Source organism: Prionailurus viverrinus, chromosome D4 (assembly GCF_022837055.1).
Source record: "Prionailurus viverrinus isolate Anna chromosome D4, UM_Priviv_1.0, whole genome shotgun sequence".
In the NCBI taxonomy this organism is placed as follows: Eukaryota; Metazoa; Chordata; class Mammalia; order Carnivora; family Felidae; genus Prionailurus; species Prionailurus viverrinus.
Window position 1 is genome coordinate 15,481,268 of NC_062573.1, and position 18,233 is coordinate 15,499,500.

An 18,233-nucleotide genomic window follows, 5' to 3' on the forward strand; every position below is an offset into this window, starting at 1 on the left:
TCACATTCAAAAGCTTATGGCCATTTTGAGCTTTCCCCAGAATTTGTCAGTGTAAATATATTTTTTCAATTTTTAAGAAAACCAGATTGCCCAAGGTTGTCACTTGAAAGAGAATTTCCTTTTGAACTTAGAGGGATCCTTCTCTAACCCCTGCTGTTTAGCTTCCTCTGGGGAATGTTTTGCAGAGTAATCCCAGCCATTCCTAACAGACAAATATGCACATAATAACTGGGGGAGAAGAGAAGGTATTTCATTCCAATGAGTTTGTGGGTCTCCTCTACCGTGGATGAGCTTTCATATGTTATTACTATTGTTGTTGTTATTTTGTTCTCTTTCTGGCCCTTGGCTACTGTTTGGGTAACTGAGGCAGCCGGGTAAGTATTGTCTAGAGAGGTGAAGTATTATTATATGCCAAGGCTTCTCATAGCCTAGCCTATCACATGCATCACTATCTTGCTGAACTGGATGTGACCTCGGAATCTTTCTCAACAGAGTTCACAGGCAGTCAATGCCAGTTGCTCAGAGCTGGCCAGGGGAATGAAACTCATTGCCATTTCTGTCCTTTACCCATAGTGTGTGCTTTGTGAGATCTTTCGAGAAGCTATAGAATTGATCCCCAGGGTCACTTCTGTCCCTGCTACCTATGCCAGTCCCTCGAATACTTAGTAGTCACATGGCTAAGGTATGCTATGTTAGAGCTAGAAGAGGCCTTAAAGATATTTTCATCCAAATTAAGAGAAATAGAACATTAAATTTTCTGGGCTAAAATGTATTATTTAAACTGATGTCATGTGCTGCCTAGTTAAACGTGTTGCTGTGTTTTCCTTTATAGGTGAGAAGATGCTCCTGTGCAGTTTGGGCTCACGTGAAAGGTAAAACCATTTTCTGCTTAAGCATCCTGTCCTTATTTCTCCCCTCCAGCCTGCAGCATTGAGTTATGTTAATGAGATTTCTTTTTAAATTGTTAAAGGTGACAGAAACCCATCTCATACTAGTTTAAGCAAAAGACCATAGCTGAAAAGGATGGGGGTGGGGAGCTTATGGACCCAAACCTACAAGGGCACCAGGACTCCAGAAACTGACACTTGGGACTTGACACCAGGAGTGGCACACTCTGCCTCTGTCTCTGCTGTTTCTTTTCTTTCTTTCTTTCTTTTTTTTTTTTTTTTAACATTTATTCATTTTTGAGAGACAGAGCACAAGCAAGGGAGGGGCAGAGAGAGAAGGAGACATAGAATCTAAAGTAGGCTTCAGGCTCTGAGCTGTCAGCACAGAATTCCACGCGGGGCTCGAACTCATGAACTGTGAGATCATGACCTGAGCCAAAGTTGGACGCCTAACTGACTGAGCCACCCAGGCACCCCTCTGCTTTCTGTTTCTAAGGATGGGTTGGCTTCATTTTCTTCTACAATAAGCCATGCGATGGAGAGGGATGGGCACCAGCTGCCCAGTTTAGCAACTCCAGTGGGAAGAGAAAGTTTTTCAATTCAGGGGAAGAACCCTTTCTCCTAGATTAAGTGCCTGTCCGTGGGAGACTGGTACCACCTCCTAGAGTACTATGTACTATGAACAGCCTACCTTGGATTTTGGGCTTATTCATGTGGCTGGTTGGGGGCAGATCAGTGTGATTGACATGGACAGCGACACTCGGATTGCACTGAGAGGTGGACATGATCCCCATCAGGAAAAGAGGCACGCAGAAACATGTTGACAGACCAATACAAAGAGCAAAACAGTCCACTGCTTTGAGCCATTTAGCTGCTTCGCATGTGCACACACTTACATGTATACTTTTAAGAAAAACCCCCTCCATGATGGAAGAATTATCCTCTATACAACCACAAGTAGAATTCTATTGGACGACAACTGTGTGTGGGTCTGTTACTGCATCCAGCTCCAAGACCAGGATTCCTGAGGATGGTCCATCCCTCTTGATCAAATCCAGGGGGACCTCTCACGATCTGTTAGCAATCTATGACTAAATGCCCAATGTAAGCATCCTCAAACCGCAGTTTATAATGTGAAAGGGGAAACTGAATAAGCGCAATAAGCACTTTCATTTAGAAAGGAGGAAAAGATAAAAGGCTGTGCAGTGGTCAGGGCGCCCATAACAGCGACCACATCCTGCTGGATGGGAAAAACTGGCATCCCCTGCCCTGGCAGCAGAGTGAGCCGCCTGGTTGGTTAGATGGGCTGCCTCAGTCTTTTCCTGGGTCTGCCCGATGGGAGAGTGAGTACCCTTGTCCCTTTCCTCCAGAGCTGTACAGACACAAGAGATGTAGCAGCTGGGTTCTGTGTAGCTTAAACCTTCTTCCTCCCACGGGCAGTTGTCCAGGTGGGAGAACTGCCTCAGGACTTGAGCAATCACAGCTCCTTGGTTGCCAGACTTGGGATTTCCCTGGCAGTACATTTCTTTAAACCAACAGGCAGCCAGCCAGTGGATTTGATTCCTAGGAATTCCATTAGTTTGTTGCTTAATACCAGAAATCCTGTCAAGTTTATGACCTTTGTATCTGGACCTTTTTTCTTTGCGGTTTATGAGTCCTAGCAACACCCTGAGGAATTTTGCTCTTAGCTTGAAGTATCAGTTTAACCCCTTGCATCCTGTCTGTTACCTCAGAGCAGCATAAAACAATAGGCTGGGGTGGTAAGGAAGTGCCTGGAGAACTCTGCTTCCAGGAGGACTCCAGCTCGGAGCACTTCACAATGGGGGATTTGTTACCTTGTCAGTAGAGGGTGCTTAGCAGGAAATGATGGGAAGGGAGCTGGAGAATTAGACTTCCTTCATTTGTCTGCTTGTCTTCTAATCTTATTTCCCATCTTTTTAATCTCTACTGACACCAGCTTCAAAAAGAGCAGAGGACATGGCTTTTTTACTGGGCAAGGCGCATTACCAGACCATTGGATTGTGGTTGCCAGGCAGCGAGGGTCTTTGTGCCCCACCCCCTTCTACTCTCTTGAGATATAATTTACATATAACATTGAATTTAAGGTGGTGACTTGATCTATATTGCAAAATGATTACCACAATGAAGTTAGTTAACACCTCCATCAGCTCCCATGATTACCATGTATATTTGTGTTATGTGTGAACATTTAAGATCTGCTCTCTCGGCAGCTTTCAAGTATTTAATACAGTATTGTTAATTATGGTTGCCATGTTGTACATTAGATCCCTAGTACTTATTCATTTTATAACTGGAAGTTTGTACTCTGGCCAACATCACCCCATTTCTCCCCACCCCCCTGACCCTGGCAACTACCATTCTACTCTCTATTTCTATGAGTTCTCCCTTTTTATATTTCACATATAAATATGATCGTATAATATTTGTCTTTCTATGTCTGACTTATCTCACTTAGCATAATTAGTGAGGGTCTTTCTTAACAAAGATGTGTGTCGTTACACTTCTGTGTGTAGATGGGCTAAGCTCCCTGTCTTGGAATTATTTTTTTATTTTATTTTTTTAATTTACATCCAAATTAGCGTATAGTGCAACAATGATTTCAAGAGTAGATTCCTTAATGCCCCTTACCCATTTAGCCCATCCCCCCTCCCACAACCCCTCCAGCAACCCTCAGTTTGTTCTCCATATTTATGAGTCTCTTATGCTTTGTCCCCCTCCCTGTTTTTTTGTTTTTTTTTTTTAAATTTTTTTTTTTCAACGTTTATTTTATTTTTGGGACAGAGAGAGACAGAGCATGAACGGGGGAGGGACAGAGAGAGAGGGAGACACAGAATCGGAAACAGGCTCCAGGCTCTGAGCCATCAGCCCAGACCCTGACGCGGGGCTCGAACTCCCGGACCGCAAGATCGTGACCTGGCTGAAGTCGGACGCTTAACCGACTGCGCCACTAGGTGCCCCACCCCTCCCTGTTTTTATGTTATTTTTGTTTCCCTTCCCTTATGTTCATCTGTTTTCTCTCTTAAAGTCCTCATATGAGTGAAATCATATGATTTTTGTCTTTCTCGGACTAATTTCACTTAGCATAATACCCTGCAGTTCCATCCACGTAGTTGCAAATGGCATGATTTCATTCTTTTTGATTACCGAGTAATACTCCACTGTATATGTATATATACCACATCTTCTTTATCCATTCATCCATCGATGGACATTTGGGCTCTTTCCATACTTTGGCTATTGTTGATAGCACTGCTATAAACATTGGGGTGCATGTGTCCCTTCGAAACAGCATACCTGTATCCCTTGGATAAATACCTAGTAGTGCAATTGCTGGGTCGTAGGGTAGTTCTGTTTTTAGTTTTTTGAGGAACATCCATAGTGTTTTCCAGAGTGGCTGCACCAGCTTGCATCCCCACCCCTCTCATGGAATTTAAATGAAAGCCACAAGAAATAGCCACGTATTTCAACATTTGGACATTTTGCAGCCAATCCATTCCCTAAGGCTATAAGGATGGGAATAGAGTTCCCACAAAGAAAAAAGGTGCTTTTATCAGAAGAATGGAGATGTGCAGGCCTCCTGGACATAGAAATAGCTTCCAGAATCCACGGCTTTCAGCAGCTGTTTGATATGATTAGCAAACTCAAACTGGGTGGAAGAAATGGCCAAAGAGCTGGCTATAGTCATTCTACTGTGATTAACTTAACAGGGAGGATTTTGCTTTGGAAATGTCTACGTGGCTTTTGGTGGTACCTTTTTACCCCCTCTCAACTTAAAAACCAGTGTTGAAAGAGGGTTCAAACCTTTGAAATCAAACTACTGGGAGGCTCTGGAGATAATAGAAAACCCAGTGTAATATTGAAATTCTGAAGGCAATTCTACTCTATATTGTACAAACATTACCTGTACCGTGCACACACCTTTGGCAGTCCCCTTTCGCAAAAATGTTGGAGACTGCCATCTCACAAAATAATTTGCAGGATCCAGATTAGTCCTGAACTTGTTCCAGTTCATTTGCCGAGCAATGGCCCCATTCTTGCCTTTGCCCAGTGACCAATTATGCTACTTACCTGACGCAGATTGCTCCTAAAAGGGCTTTGTGATTAGCAGGGAACCAGCAGTTGGTTTGATGGGAAATGGGGAGGCCTGGGCTTCCTTGCTTGAGCCTTGCTACTAATCAGCTGAGGGCCTTTGCAATTATATTTAACTTGGCAGGTTCTCAGCTGCCTCTTACCACAATCTTTCTGATCCCTTCCAGCCACAAAGTACTGAGTCTATAATTTCCTGGGTCACAAAGCAAAGTCATTTGATATATGGGAGATGATCACACACTGTAATCACAGAACACTCTTCAGTCATAGGCATGAAACCCCTGAGTCATTAGTGACCCTTTCCCTTTCAGCCACATTTTACGCCTAGGGTGTGCTGGTGTCATTTCTGGATTCGTCCCCTTGTGCATAGGCCTTTATTATCTGTAGCACAGACAGTGGGCAAAGCCTCCTTTCTCCTCTTCCATCATGGTGTTCATAGTTTCCTTCTTTTTTAAAAAAAAATTTGTTTTAATGTTTATTTTTGAGAGAGAAAGAGAGAGAGAGAGAGAGAGAGTCGGGGAGGAGCAGAGAGAGAAGGAGACACAGAATCCGAAGCAGGCTCTAGGCTCTGAGCTGTCAGCACAGAGCCCGAAGCAGGTCTTGAACTTCCAGACCATGAGATCATGACCTGAGCCGAAGTCGGACACTTAACTGATTGAGACACCCAGGCACCCCAGGGTTTCCTTCTTCACTCCAGCCTACATGCCTGACTCATCTGTCCAAACTGTGGCTCTGATTTTCCTATTTCCCCTGATGGTTCTTCCATGGTTCTCCATTACATTTTAGACTGGTTTCTAAGGCCTCACTTGGACACCAGCATGCCCTTCTAGTTGCATCTCTCCTTCTCCATTCAAAATGATGTGCTAGCTCTTCTCTGGTTACGGCCCTTGCTTATTTTCCTCAGTGTCTTTGCTCATACGGTTACTTGCTTATTTCCACCTGGATTGCCTTATAACCTTCCTGTAATCTTTGCTTACGAGTTTGTTACAATCCCACCTATTCATCAAGATTAAAATCAAATGCTGTCTCCTCCCTGAAGCTTCTTAAAATTTACTCAACCGGCAGGAACGCCCTCTCTCTCTCTCCCTTCTTCCCTCTTCCTCTCCCTCTCCTTAGCCATTCTGCCATACTTTAGAGAAACTGGTGCACTTGTCCTTTCATACTAGATTTCATACCCTGAGGGAACACGTTTGAAGAGTGGAGCAGTGCCTGGAACCCATTGGGTTGGATGATTACTGGTGAGCCAGCCGCATAGTCTGATGAAAAATGAAGCATAGGAAGTGTAATACTTAAATAAGCCAGGGAAGAGTTACCTTAAGATCTAATCCTAGTGTGTATGTTTATGTTTGTATACGCTACACACATGTACGTATACACACACACACACACACACACGCGTGCATATTTTAAACCTGCATAATTGTGGTAGGCAGAATTATAATGTGGCCACTGCTGGACACCCACCTTCTCTCATTTACTCATTCAAAGGCTATTCTCAGTGTTGCCGTGAAAGGATTTGAAGATGTAATTAAGATCCCAAATAGAGTATCCAGATGGACCTGACCTTCACATGAGCCCTTTCAGTCTGGATCTAGGGGTCAGAAACAGGGGAGATTGGAGATTCAAAGGGAGAGATGGATCTGACATAAGGGTTTCTCCTGCCGTCTTTGAAGATGGAGGGAACCACATGGCAGGAATGTGGGTGGCCCATAGGAGCTGAGCCGCCAATGGTTGATAGCCAGTAAGAATATGGGGACCTCAGTCCTGCAGCTGCAAGGAATTTGGAAGCAGGTTCTTCCCCAGAGGCTCCAGAGGGAAAGGCAGGCCACCTGACACATTGATTTCAGCCTTGGAAGACGCTGAGCAGAGGACCCAGTCACAATGTGCCTGAGCTTCTGGCCTACAGAAGTGCAAGCTAATCAATGGGGGCCAGCTGCTAAGTTTATGGTAATTTGGAAGCTGCAATAGAAAATGAATTTTTAAAAAAAAAAATTTTTTTTAACGTTTATTTATTTTTGAGACAGAGAGAGACAGAGCATGAACAGGGGAGGGGCAGAGAGAGAGGGAGACACAGAATCCGAAACAGGCTCCAGGCTCTGAGCGGTCAGCACAGAGCCTGATGCGGGGCTTGAACTCACGGACCGTGAGATCATGACCTGAGCCGAAGTTGGACGCTTAACCGACCAAGCCACCCAGGCGCCCCGAAAATGAATTTTTAAAAAGTTGCTGATTCATCAGGTGTTACTTATCTCTAAATTAATCTTCTACTTTGATCTCCTTCACCTTCTCCTCCTCTGCAGGGAATTCAAGTGAGGAGACCCTAGAATAGCAGACAGGAATTTCACATGCCAAACAGAAGTCATGGTGCTAATTATTTGTACCTTTTGGAGAACAGAATTATTGCTTTCAGGAAATGGCCCTGCTTGTGTAAATTCATGAAAAAAATGTCCACCTCCATAGGCAGTTTTCAAGCTGTCCCAGAGCCTGAGAGTAGGCACAGGGTCTTTCTAACTTGCTCCTCAGCACCTGTGATATTTGCATTAGTGCAAGAGTTGAAGATAAGCCCAGAGAAGGCCTGTCATTCCTCCTGAACACTGTACCTCCTCAGGGAGCCACCCTGAAGAGAATGGTGGAGTTTAGCCTAATGGATTTACTCTGTCAAGGTTGAGTCACTGCAAATCTGTGATATAACACATGACTCACTCACTTCAGTTTCTGATAGAATATTCTACAAGTGATTCAGAAGAAAAATAAGCATGATTTTATAGCATGAAACCGTGGAAGGGAGGGTAACCAGAGGATGGCAGAACTTCAAAAAATGTAATACAAATTGGTCAGCCGTAAATGTTCTCAGTGAGGAATTAACGGCGGGAAGTCCCTAAAGAAATCTTGTGTGGCTACACTGTGAACACTTTGGATTGGATGGACTCAGATTTTCACAGACTACATGCACAAAGTAGACCAAGAGATGCATACCAGCAAGAACCATGCCTGGAGCCAGAACCCAAGTCATGTTATACAGAACAAAAAAGATGATTGTCCAATACTTTTGTGTAGGGTAAGGAGTAGTTGGGCAGGCCTGTGGCTTAGGGTAAATGATGTCCTGCTGGTGGATGGTCAAGAGAAAGTCAGGTTCATACACTCCCACTTTGCTTCTGTCCTGTTGGTTTGTGAGGGGACATTTCAAAGCAAGAGAAGAGCTAACTGCTTCACATAAAGTCTTCTGACCAGGATGAAGCACATTCTGTAATGCAGGTTCATACAGTTTTCACATGAGCCAGTGGACCACTGCAAGTGGTCTTTGAGAAATGGTGAAGAGAAAGCAGGCTGGAGATGAGCAAAGAACATGGAACTTTGTAGAAGGAAGATAGGCTTTGCAAAGGGTAGTCGATGATAACTTGAAGTCAAGGCCAGGCAAAATCTTTTAAGAGGTGGCTTTGTGGTAGGAGCCACAGTAGTTCCCAGCAGTTAGCATTATGGTTTCTGCATTAGTAAATAATGCTTAGAAAATTCTCACCTGCTTTAGATAAATATTTTAGGTAGGCATTCACTTACATTTTGTTCTAATTTTTTTAGGTTGCTATTTGAGCCTTTAACCTGTCCGGGTTTTATTTTGGCATATATAGTGTAAGCTCAAATGGTCAAAATCCTTTTATTCTAAATGGCCAGCCAATTTTCTCAACACTAGTTAGAGTGATGTGTCATTTCCCCTAATGATTTGAAACAGTAACAAAACAATAATTAACAATAGCTAACATTTGCCAGTTGCTTACTGCGTGCCAGGCACAGTGCTAACATGACTGACCTCATCTGTTTCTCACAATAACCCAATGAGGTGGACACTGTTATTATCATTCCCATGTTACTCGATCATCCCTCAGTGGGGAAACTGAGGCACAGAATGGCGAAGCAACTTGTCCAGAGTCCACAGTTACAGACTTGGACAACCCGACTTCAGTATTTAAGCTCTGAAATTTATTTGGTATACGTGGGTTTATTTCTAGGCTGTTATGTTCCAGTATATTCATTCCTATGCTGATACCGCACTGTTTATCACTAATAATGTGAGTCACTCTCCTAGTTTTTTTTTTTTTTCACCACTAATTTCTAGTGTAACCACATCCTTCCATTTTGTAGTATGGCCTCTTAAAACACCAAGACATTTTTTTTCTTTCCCCTGAATATTAAAGGTAGCCAAACAGCATAAGCCATGGTTTTTTTTCCAGAAAGTCTCCTGAAAACACTTTCTGAGGTAATGGATTTTGCAGAGCTTTTTAGCAAGAAGTGTAGTCCATGGCTGCTTTTGCTGGTGCCAGCTACCCTATTAGAGAACAGAACCCAACTGCTCCCAGCCTGGTTGGAGAGATCTGAGCAGGTGCCAATCAACATAGCTTTCTGCAACAGTGGGAAGATTTTGAAGCTGTGCTGTCCAATATGGTAGCAACTAGCCACGTGTGGCTACTGGGCACTTGAAATGTGCACTTGAAATTGAGCACTTGAAATGGTATGACTGAGAAACTGAACTTTTAATTTAATGGAAACTAGTGTAGATTTAAATAGCCACATTGTGTCCAGTGGCTGCTGTAGCGCAAATTAAGTAATGAAAAAGTTAAGTAGCAGGAACTCTTCTCAGATGTGCCTCATTCACTCCCAAGGAAGAGAGTCATCTATGTTTGAGGGTCTCAAGTCCAGGGGCTACTAATTTTCCTCTCAAGCCCCTCCTTACTTAACAGGGCTTTGCTTTTGCTGTTTTCAACTCTTCCAAGGCAGTGCTGGATGACCCAAGGGGCAGACTAAGCATGTGCCTGGGGCATTGGTAACAGGAGGGTACAAAAAAATGAAATATTTGGATGTTCCGGCAGTAAAAACCACGGCAAATCATTTGGCAAAATTTGGACTTAGTTGTGCTTCCTTACATTTATTCCATGGCTTGATGGCATTTTTCTTTTTCTTTTTTTACGTTTTATTTATTTTGAGAGAGAGTGCGTGCAAGTGGGGGAGGGACAGAGAGAGAAGGAGAGAGAGAATCCCAAGCAGGCTTTGTGCTGTCAGTTCAGAGCCCAATGTGGGGCTCAGTCCCACAAACCATGAGATCATGACCTGAGCCGAAATCAAGAGTCAGATGCTTAACCGACTGAGCTACCCAGGTGCCTCGGTATTTTTCTTTCTAATTCTATGCATGCAGGGTCATCCTGCAAGATCTTTTTGATGTCTGGTGGCACCATTGCACAGTTGGTCTTTTCACTGCTACAGTCCGAGACCCCATCATCCTCAGCCTGTGCAGGAAAGGACAGGGCCTACACGAGGGGGAACATGACCTTCTCTGCTGTAGACCATGTAGCTTCAGATCTGCACTGGGAAAGCATGGTGTTATGGTTAAAAGCAAAGATGCTGGAACCAGACAGCTTGGGTTTGGATCTGGCTCTGTTGTTTATTAGCTAGGTCACCTTGGGCAAGTTGTTGAACCACTCCGTGCCTCCATTCCTCATCTGTAAAACGGGAATAATAATAATAATAGTGTCCTATGTACTATTATTACGCTGGGCACTATTATTGCAATACACTATTATTATAGTCCTCACTGGGTAGTTAGGAGAAGTAATTAGAACAGTGTTTGGCATATAGTAAATGCTAAATAAGTTGTTTGCAAATGAAAATGAGCCCTTTAGTGTAGAACACGATGCTCTGATTCAGTCACTTGGCCCAAATGTACAACTCAAATGTGGGTGTCTTTTGGTTTATAACAAAGCATCCCCCTGGGGTTGACATATGATACCCCCCAAAGAGAACATATACACATCCTCCAAAGAGGTTTTACATCAATTTTCTTACTTTATCCTCATGGCAACCTGCTGAGCAGAGCAGGGAGGTGCTGTCCTTGTAGGTGTGCAGGGAAAATGACAGATGACTCTATCCGGCAGGGAGGATTTGTTTGCTGTGTTTGACCACTGGACCTACCTATCATTTTTGGAGCAAAAATCCAAGCGATGTCAGAATGACTTCTTTCTTCCTCAACGCAAACGAAAACTGCCTATAAAAACTTTCAGGCATAATTGGTTGAGAGAGGACCAATACAAGCAACACGGTCTGCTGTATTTGTATTCACAACAAGATGAGCTTTTTTATCCCTTGTAACTTGAATGTGGCCTGGTTTTCTATTTCCTCTTCAGAAATCCCTTGGAACTGTATTTTCCTTAGGCCCTACACCCTCCAGGCCAACTCAGGGGACACAGAGGCACTCTGAGCATTCTTGGGATGGTTTAGTAAATGGGGCCAAGCTCTGGGTTAAAATGTAGTCAGCACAGGTGCACCTGTGCCTCCTGGGAAGGCCACGATTCCTGCTGTGGGCTTAGCATGTGGTTTTGTTCCGCAGATTCGTCATTCATGCTGCAGCAGATGGTGGGCGTTGGGCTGGGCTCCGTGGCTGTTGTGATTATTCTCGCATTCCTGTCCTTCTCAGCCGTGTGGTATGTGAGACTGTCATTTTTGAGAAATGAGTGGAATGGCGGAAGGATGGGGTTGGAGTCATGAGAACAGCTGGGATTGAAGAGAGCCAAAGGGAATGTGGGCAGAGGTTGTCCTGGGCTCAGCACTCAGCAGGTGAAAGGCACGAGTAGTCTACACCTTTGGGCAGGGAGGGAGATGTGCTTCTGGTGCAGAAAAAGAGCAGGGTTGGTGATGGCTGTGCTGATTTCCCATGCTGCTTCCCATGAGGGTACATGAGCTGCACATAGAGATACACCAAGGGAAAACCAGAGTGTGTCAATGGACTCTTTTCCTCCTCCACATCTAGATTGCAGACGGGCACTACCTGTGGAGGATGCACGGTGCTGAGGCAGATGTTATGGCTGTTTCTCAGGTGCCTGCCTAGACAGAGGCCCCATGTGGCTTCCACCCAGGTGTGTATGGGTCCGCAACTTTTTCCATTCCCAGCTTGGTCCCGTTTCTGGATTCAGGATGGTGAATACCTCTGTGGAATTCCCCAAAAGGAGGAAACTCGGGAATTGCTGATGTCTTCTCTGCTTGCTACACAACCAGTTCTGTGTGTGAACGTGAGACCCTTGATATACAATATAATATTGACCGCAGGCTAAAGATCATGTGGGCTGGACCCTTGTCTTCCTCTGAGTGATACCTGAGAGTCAGCTCTTCTGGACATTGAATACAAGAGAGTCTCTACATCTTCCTTTATGGCATCTCTGAATTAATTTGGGATCCATCCTTTTACAATGAGCGATGAGGGGGACTTAAGTTTGGGCTAGAATTTGCCTTTATGAAGGAGGTCATTCAAAAGGATAGAGCTCTTTGACAGTAGGCAAACTTGTCAAACATTTTAGAAGCAACCCTTTTCTTACAATCGATCGACATGCTAATAGTATACTAACCCGGCCTGACTCCAGTAAGTTCCCTGCAATGTGTGTTAGGCAGTGTCGCTTTGATACAGATCCATTGGTTTACAGGTAATCAAAAGCCACAAGTTTTCATTCCAATAAAAATATTCTGTTAATTTAGTCAGTTCTTCTCTTCCACACCAAAGTTTATAGCAGCCTTGTCTACCTTTTTTATTACTCTCTGATATAAATGACCTCTGCCTTCCTTTAGTAACAATGGGTTGAAACATTATAAAGCCCATGGCCAGAATCCATGTGTTCATAGGGAAGGGGGAAGAATGTGAGTGATGTGTAATCTTCCCCTTTACCTACAACCTCAATGACTATGACTGTTCCTTTATCATGAATCATGACACATTAAATGCAAGCAGCCGTGGGCCCACCGTCAACTTGCTGAATTTACAGACGGAATGTACTAGATTTGGCTTTTAAACTCTGAATCAGTGTTCTTTAACTTTCTTCTCTAACTGGTGGTGTAATTCCAAGGCTCAGTAAGAAATGAATGGAGAAGACAGAGGCGTGTGGCTTTCCTGAGTAACAATGGTATTATCCCTTTTCTCCCTCTTCTAGGCCTGGAGAATAAAAAGCAAGGGGGAGGAAACCAGGAGACAGTTATATTGTATAACCTCAGGGCAAGGTGCATATGAACGTGGCCCTGGAACTGTGCAGTGTTGCAGTCCTGAGGAAAAGGGACAGTCTTTCTGATAGGATGGACTTGTGTGTCCTCTCTCCATGAGCTTCCTGGGTGTTAGTGAGGGTCACATCTGTGTGGTCTGAGCTTGTGTATTACAGATGAGGAAACAATAGGAACAGTAGAAACAGGTGGAAACTGTCTATGAAGCTGCCCTGGGAGATCCAGGTCCAAGTATATCTCCTCAGTTAGGAAGAGTCAGAGAGAGGGAAGCAATATCCTGACACCTGGATGTTCAGTGACAGCTGTTGGCCCCTGGCCCTGCCGGCTTAGGCAGTATTAGGAATAGTTGTCTTTTGTCCTCTGAGGTACTACCTTGGACTACAACCGCAGATGAGTGTTTAGAAACTTTCCTGCTCTCATCTTAGGTGATTTATAGAGTAGAGCTCTCAAAAGACTAATACAAATACCTTTCTACTTTTAATCTTTATGTGCAACTATTCAAACTCATACTATTTTCACAGCTCTTGAATGAAATTTGGAATCCTTACAAATTATTGTGGTTACTGTAGGGTAGGGTCTCTGATGAGTAAGGTTTTTCCTAAAGTCTCCTCTATCCAAAGAGAGAATCTGAATTAATTATTGTTGTTGTTGTTGTTGTTGTTGTTTTACTGCTTCTGTAAACACCATATGTTTCTGTAGCCCCCTTAATTTCCAGCTCTAAAATTAACTGCCAAAGAAGTTACTGTGGTCCACATGGGAACTTGGCAAAATTGTCGTTGAAAGCAAGAAATCCCACCTGCTCAGTATCAAAAGTTTCTGGGTAAAATAACTGACTAAATATTAAGTAAAATGTTCAGTAAACTGTACTTCTGAGTACATAACACAGTTGCTCAGTAGTATTACTGAACAGAAGCAGGTGCTGAAGTTTGCAGAAAGGATGTATATCTTTCTGCAGTTCTTTTCTAACAGTTTCCTCATAAACATGGCGGCGGGCAGCTTGAGGTTCTCTAAATTCACCTGGGAGCTTTACCACAATACTGTTCCTTTTTTTTTTTTTTTCCCCCAAGCGGATTCGTGGTTAAGGTGGGGAGGGCATCTCAGGAGAGCAATAGTGGGTCTTCCCAGGAGAATGCAGGGTCTGTCTGCCCAAGGGCTGCCCAGGCAGCACTTGGGAGTCGCTTTGGAGTGCCTCTAAATAAAGCCAGGTCCAAGCTGAGGATGGAGGCAGGATCTCTCCCTATTGACTGTCATGGGGAAGCATGTAGAGGTGAGCACTGGGACCCAGTTGTGAGCTCCCTTCTAGGTTAAAAATCAAAATTAGAGGTTGACCAGATAGGAGCAGATTGTTCCCTGGCTGATTTGTGTGTCTGCATGCCTGAGGTTTTTGTTTATCTCCACTGGAGTTTTTGTTTATACACATTCTTCTATTCCATCCTCATAGCAATCATGTGTGGTGGGAAGGTTAGGGGTTACCGTTTTTCCCACTTTAGAATGGAGAAATGGGTTCAGACAGGTATGTGACCTGAGTTGTGGGGCCGAGTCATCTGATGCAAGTCTAGTCCTCATTCCTGGGATTTGACTGGCCTTGAGCTCACCTTTGGACATCCTTTTGGTTTTGGGGAGAGTCAGGCCTTTGTGTTTCTCTCTCCATGTATGTATTTTAACCATTGACCTTTCTACTGTAGCCGATCTTCTTTTATCTGTCTTTTCAGTAAAAGGTATCTCCCCCGAGATCTCTTCTACAAGGAGCCACAAATCACCAAAGAGTTGGAGGTTAATTAGGGGAAATAGGTAATAGTTTGTCTCTGACTCAAGACCTGAAACTGTAGCTGGGCACTTAACCCAAGACCAGAGCAAAAGTGATTATCTTGCAATTCCACATTAGTTTGGGATCAAGTTAATACTTAAAGTGATGTTAAAGGAAGTAAAAAGGTGTTCCCTTTTTATTGCTGATCTCACATTTGGAGTTTCTAAACCTTCTATTTTTCCATTCTATTCATCTAAGAGAAAACCAATGTTAGTAGTAGTCAATCAATTAGTGCTTTAGGGGACTTTGGCCTGCATGACTGTTGTTGCTGAACTGAAGTGCTGCATTTTGGAGAGGAAAGAGGATGGGGCTTTCTTTGTGCCTAAGTTTGTGGACAGGTGATACATTGAAGCAAATCAATTAAAAAAGCAGTGTTCGTATTGTTTGAGAGAGAGAGAAGGAGAATAAATGAATCATTTTGGTGATGTGTGTGTGTATGCATGTGTATCCATATCCATACATTTTTTGGTGCAACCCATTTTTTGGGTTACAAAAATGGGGTCAAACTACATGTGTAGTTTTGTAAACTGCTTCTTTCATTTCTGGGCACATTTTTTAAATGCAGTCAATGGTGACCGCATTAGAATTTTGTGCCATATTTTATTTAGCCAATACTCTTCTGTGCATTATGTATTTAGGATGTTTCCAGATGTTTACTATTCTTATACAAATTGTATAATTGTGTGAAATTGAAAATGATATATGTTTTACGTTTACTACGTATTGTCAGAGGAATCTTAGCAGAAAGTTTATACCAGTTTACAATCTCACCAGTAGAAAGCCTCAGCACCACTGTGCACTGTTGATATCTTTCATCTTGCTTAATCTGATGGGTGAAAAATGATGTTTCCATGCTTTATTTGCATATCTTTATTTTTGCATGTTGACTGGTCATTTGTAATTCTGTCTGGGTGAATTGCCTTTTTTCTCGGTACTTGGTTTGTCTTTTATTGATATGAAAAGCTCTTTGTATCATAGTAATTTTTATTCCTGGCTGTCATATATTTTATAAACAAATTTTCTAGTTTATCATTCCCCTTTTTGACCCTGATTGTGTCATATCTTGCCACACAAAACCTTAAAATTTAGGTAGTCAGATTTATCCATTTTTTCCTTATATATTGTATCTTTGGTGCCATGCTTGAGGGACCTTCCAATCTCAAGGTAATAAATGTAATTCAGCAGTTTTAAAAAACATTTAAATCTAGGGGCGCCTGGGTGGCTCAGTCAGTTAAGCGGCCAACTTCCGCTCAGGTCACGATCTCGCGGTCCGTGAGTTCGAGCGCCGCGTCGGGCTCTGTGCTGACAGCTCAGAGCCTGGAGCCTGCTTCAGCTTCTGTGTCTCCCTCTCTCTCTGCCCCTCCCCAGCTCATGCTCTGTCTCTCTCTGTCTCAAAAATAAATAAACGTTAAAAAAAAAAAATAAAAACATTTAAATCTTTAATCCATCTGAAATTTATTTTAGTATACAGAGAGAGGTTCGGGACAGAGGGGATCTTTTTTTTTTTTTTCTTTAAATTAAGCTGTTAAATGGTTTTAGCCAGTTGTCCTATTAATATTCATTGACTTTTTTCCCCTAGTGGTTTGAATTATATACTGAATTAGATACCAAAGTCTATTTCTGAATGTTCTCCTTTGTTCTGCTGATCTATTTCTGCGCCAATACCATCTGTTCTAACTTTAAAATAGGATTTTTAGTACCAAGTAAAATTAAGTTACCACTCTTTCTGTTAATTCTCAGATTATTCTCAGATCTTATTATATATTTATTCGTGTATACATATTTATTATACATAAACTAAGGAACTATTTGGTCATATTCCCCCCAAAATCTTAATATTTTTTTTGGTTGGAGTGGGGGGCATGTGGTCAATAAAGAGTGCTCCTGTCTCGCAACATGGACTGTGTCTCCATTTAATTTTGTGTGTGTCCCTCTCTAGAGTATTCTAGTTTTCAGTTTACAAGGTAGCTTATGCTTATTTTGTGTTATGTATATCTAGGTATTTTCTATTTTGTTATCCTGGCCTCTTAAGTCACTGCCTCAGCTCCTGCCCCTGAACGTGTATCCCATGGCCTCTCACTGCTGGTGTTCCTGGAGATGTCCTGCCCTGGAAGTCTGTCCTTTTTTGGGAGAAGTCACACCAAGGTGTCTCCCCCAACATAATTACTTTCCCAGGTATCCACTGGACTCATGGGATCCTTCCATGCCAAATGGAGGACCGCCTGCTCTCACAGGTCACTCCAGCCACACAAGTTTCCTTATTCATTTGACCCTTTGTCCTCACATTAGTGGAAGTGTAGCTTGTTCCCAGTGTGGATCCCCCTTTTTTGTCCTATTGCTGCCCTGACAGCCTCAGCTTCTTGACCCTTGAGTTTCTTATCCTTGGAATCCGCTACCAGGCCAGCGTGTCTTTCAAAGTTTTACGGGACGCAAGTCAGAAACTCTGAGTGTGGGGTCCCCTTGAAGCTTCTCTTTCCAGGCTGAGGAAAGATCCCCTTGTCATTGTGGTGGGGGATTGAAAATTCTTGGGACACCAATGACTTTCTCCAACGAATTTCTCTCTTTTGACCTTTTCCATTTAAATCACTTTACATCCTGGATATCAGGTGTCGTAAGACTATTTAAAAAACCTCATTTTAGAATGTGGAAGTATTGGCAACCTATTATTTTCAGTTTCTTAGAAATTTGGTCAAAACAAAAAGTCCAATTAGGGGTCAAAGGACATGAAACTATAGCTCACAAAAAAGAAATGCAAATGGCTCTAAAACATTTTTAAAAAAAGATGTTCAACCTCACTTTTAAGAAAAATGCAAATTAGTAAGATATCATTTCTTAGCTATCAATTTGAGGGAAATCCAGAAGTTTAACAACACACTCCACACACTCTCTTTTTTTTTTTTTTTTTTTTTTTTTTGAGAGAGCGATCATGAATGGGGTAGAGTGGCAGAGGGAGAGAGAGAGAATCTTAAGCAGGCTCAATGCCCAGCACAGAGCCCAACACGAGGCTCAATTCCATGACCCTGGGATCATGACCTGAGCAAAAATCAAGAGTCAGATGCTCAACTGACTGAGCCAGGTGCCCCCAAAAAACTTCCTTTTTTTTTAAATTTTATTTTTTATTTTTTTTAAATTTACATCCAAATTAGTTAGCATATAGTGAAACAATGATTTCAGGAGTAGATTCCTTAATGCCTCTTACCCACTTAGCCCATAACCCCTCCCACAACCCCTCTAGCAACCCTCAGTTTGTTCTCCATATTTATGAGTCTCTTCTGTTTTGTCCCCCTCCCTGTTTTTATATTATTTTTGTTTCCCTTCCCTTATGTTCATCTGTTTTGTCTCTTAAAGTCCTCATATGAGCGAAGTCATATGATTTTTGTCTTTCTCTGACTAATTTCACTTAG

The 18,233-nt window shown here is 42.8% G+C and overlaps 1 protein-coding gene across 11 annotated transcripts in view; it reads left to right on the forward strand.

Moving 5' to 3' along the window:
- Positions 1-18,233, forward strand: part of SUSD1 (sushi domain containing 1) — a 276,094-nt gene that overhangs the window by 119,315 nt on the left and 138,546 nt on the right. For 6 of the 11 annotated variants that reach the window (XR_007146102.1, XR_007146107.1, XM_047829141.1 and 3 more), the window contains exon 15: positions 833-872. Coding sequence is in view for 5 of the 11 variants with exons in the window: in XM_047829141.1 (XP_047685097.1) it covers positions 833-872 (40 nt within the window). In the remaining 6 variants the exon portion in view is untranslated. Of the gene's footprint in view, positions 1-832; positions 873-11,370; positions 11,465-11,790; positions 16,113-18,233 lie in introns of those variants that run through there. The other 5 variants (XR_007146104.1, XR_007146105.1, XR_007146103.1 and 2 more) reach the window with 2 other exon arrangements.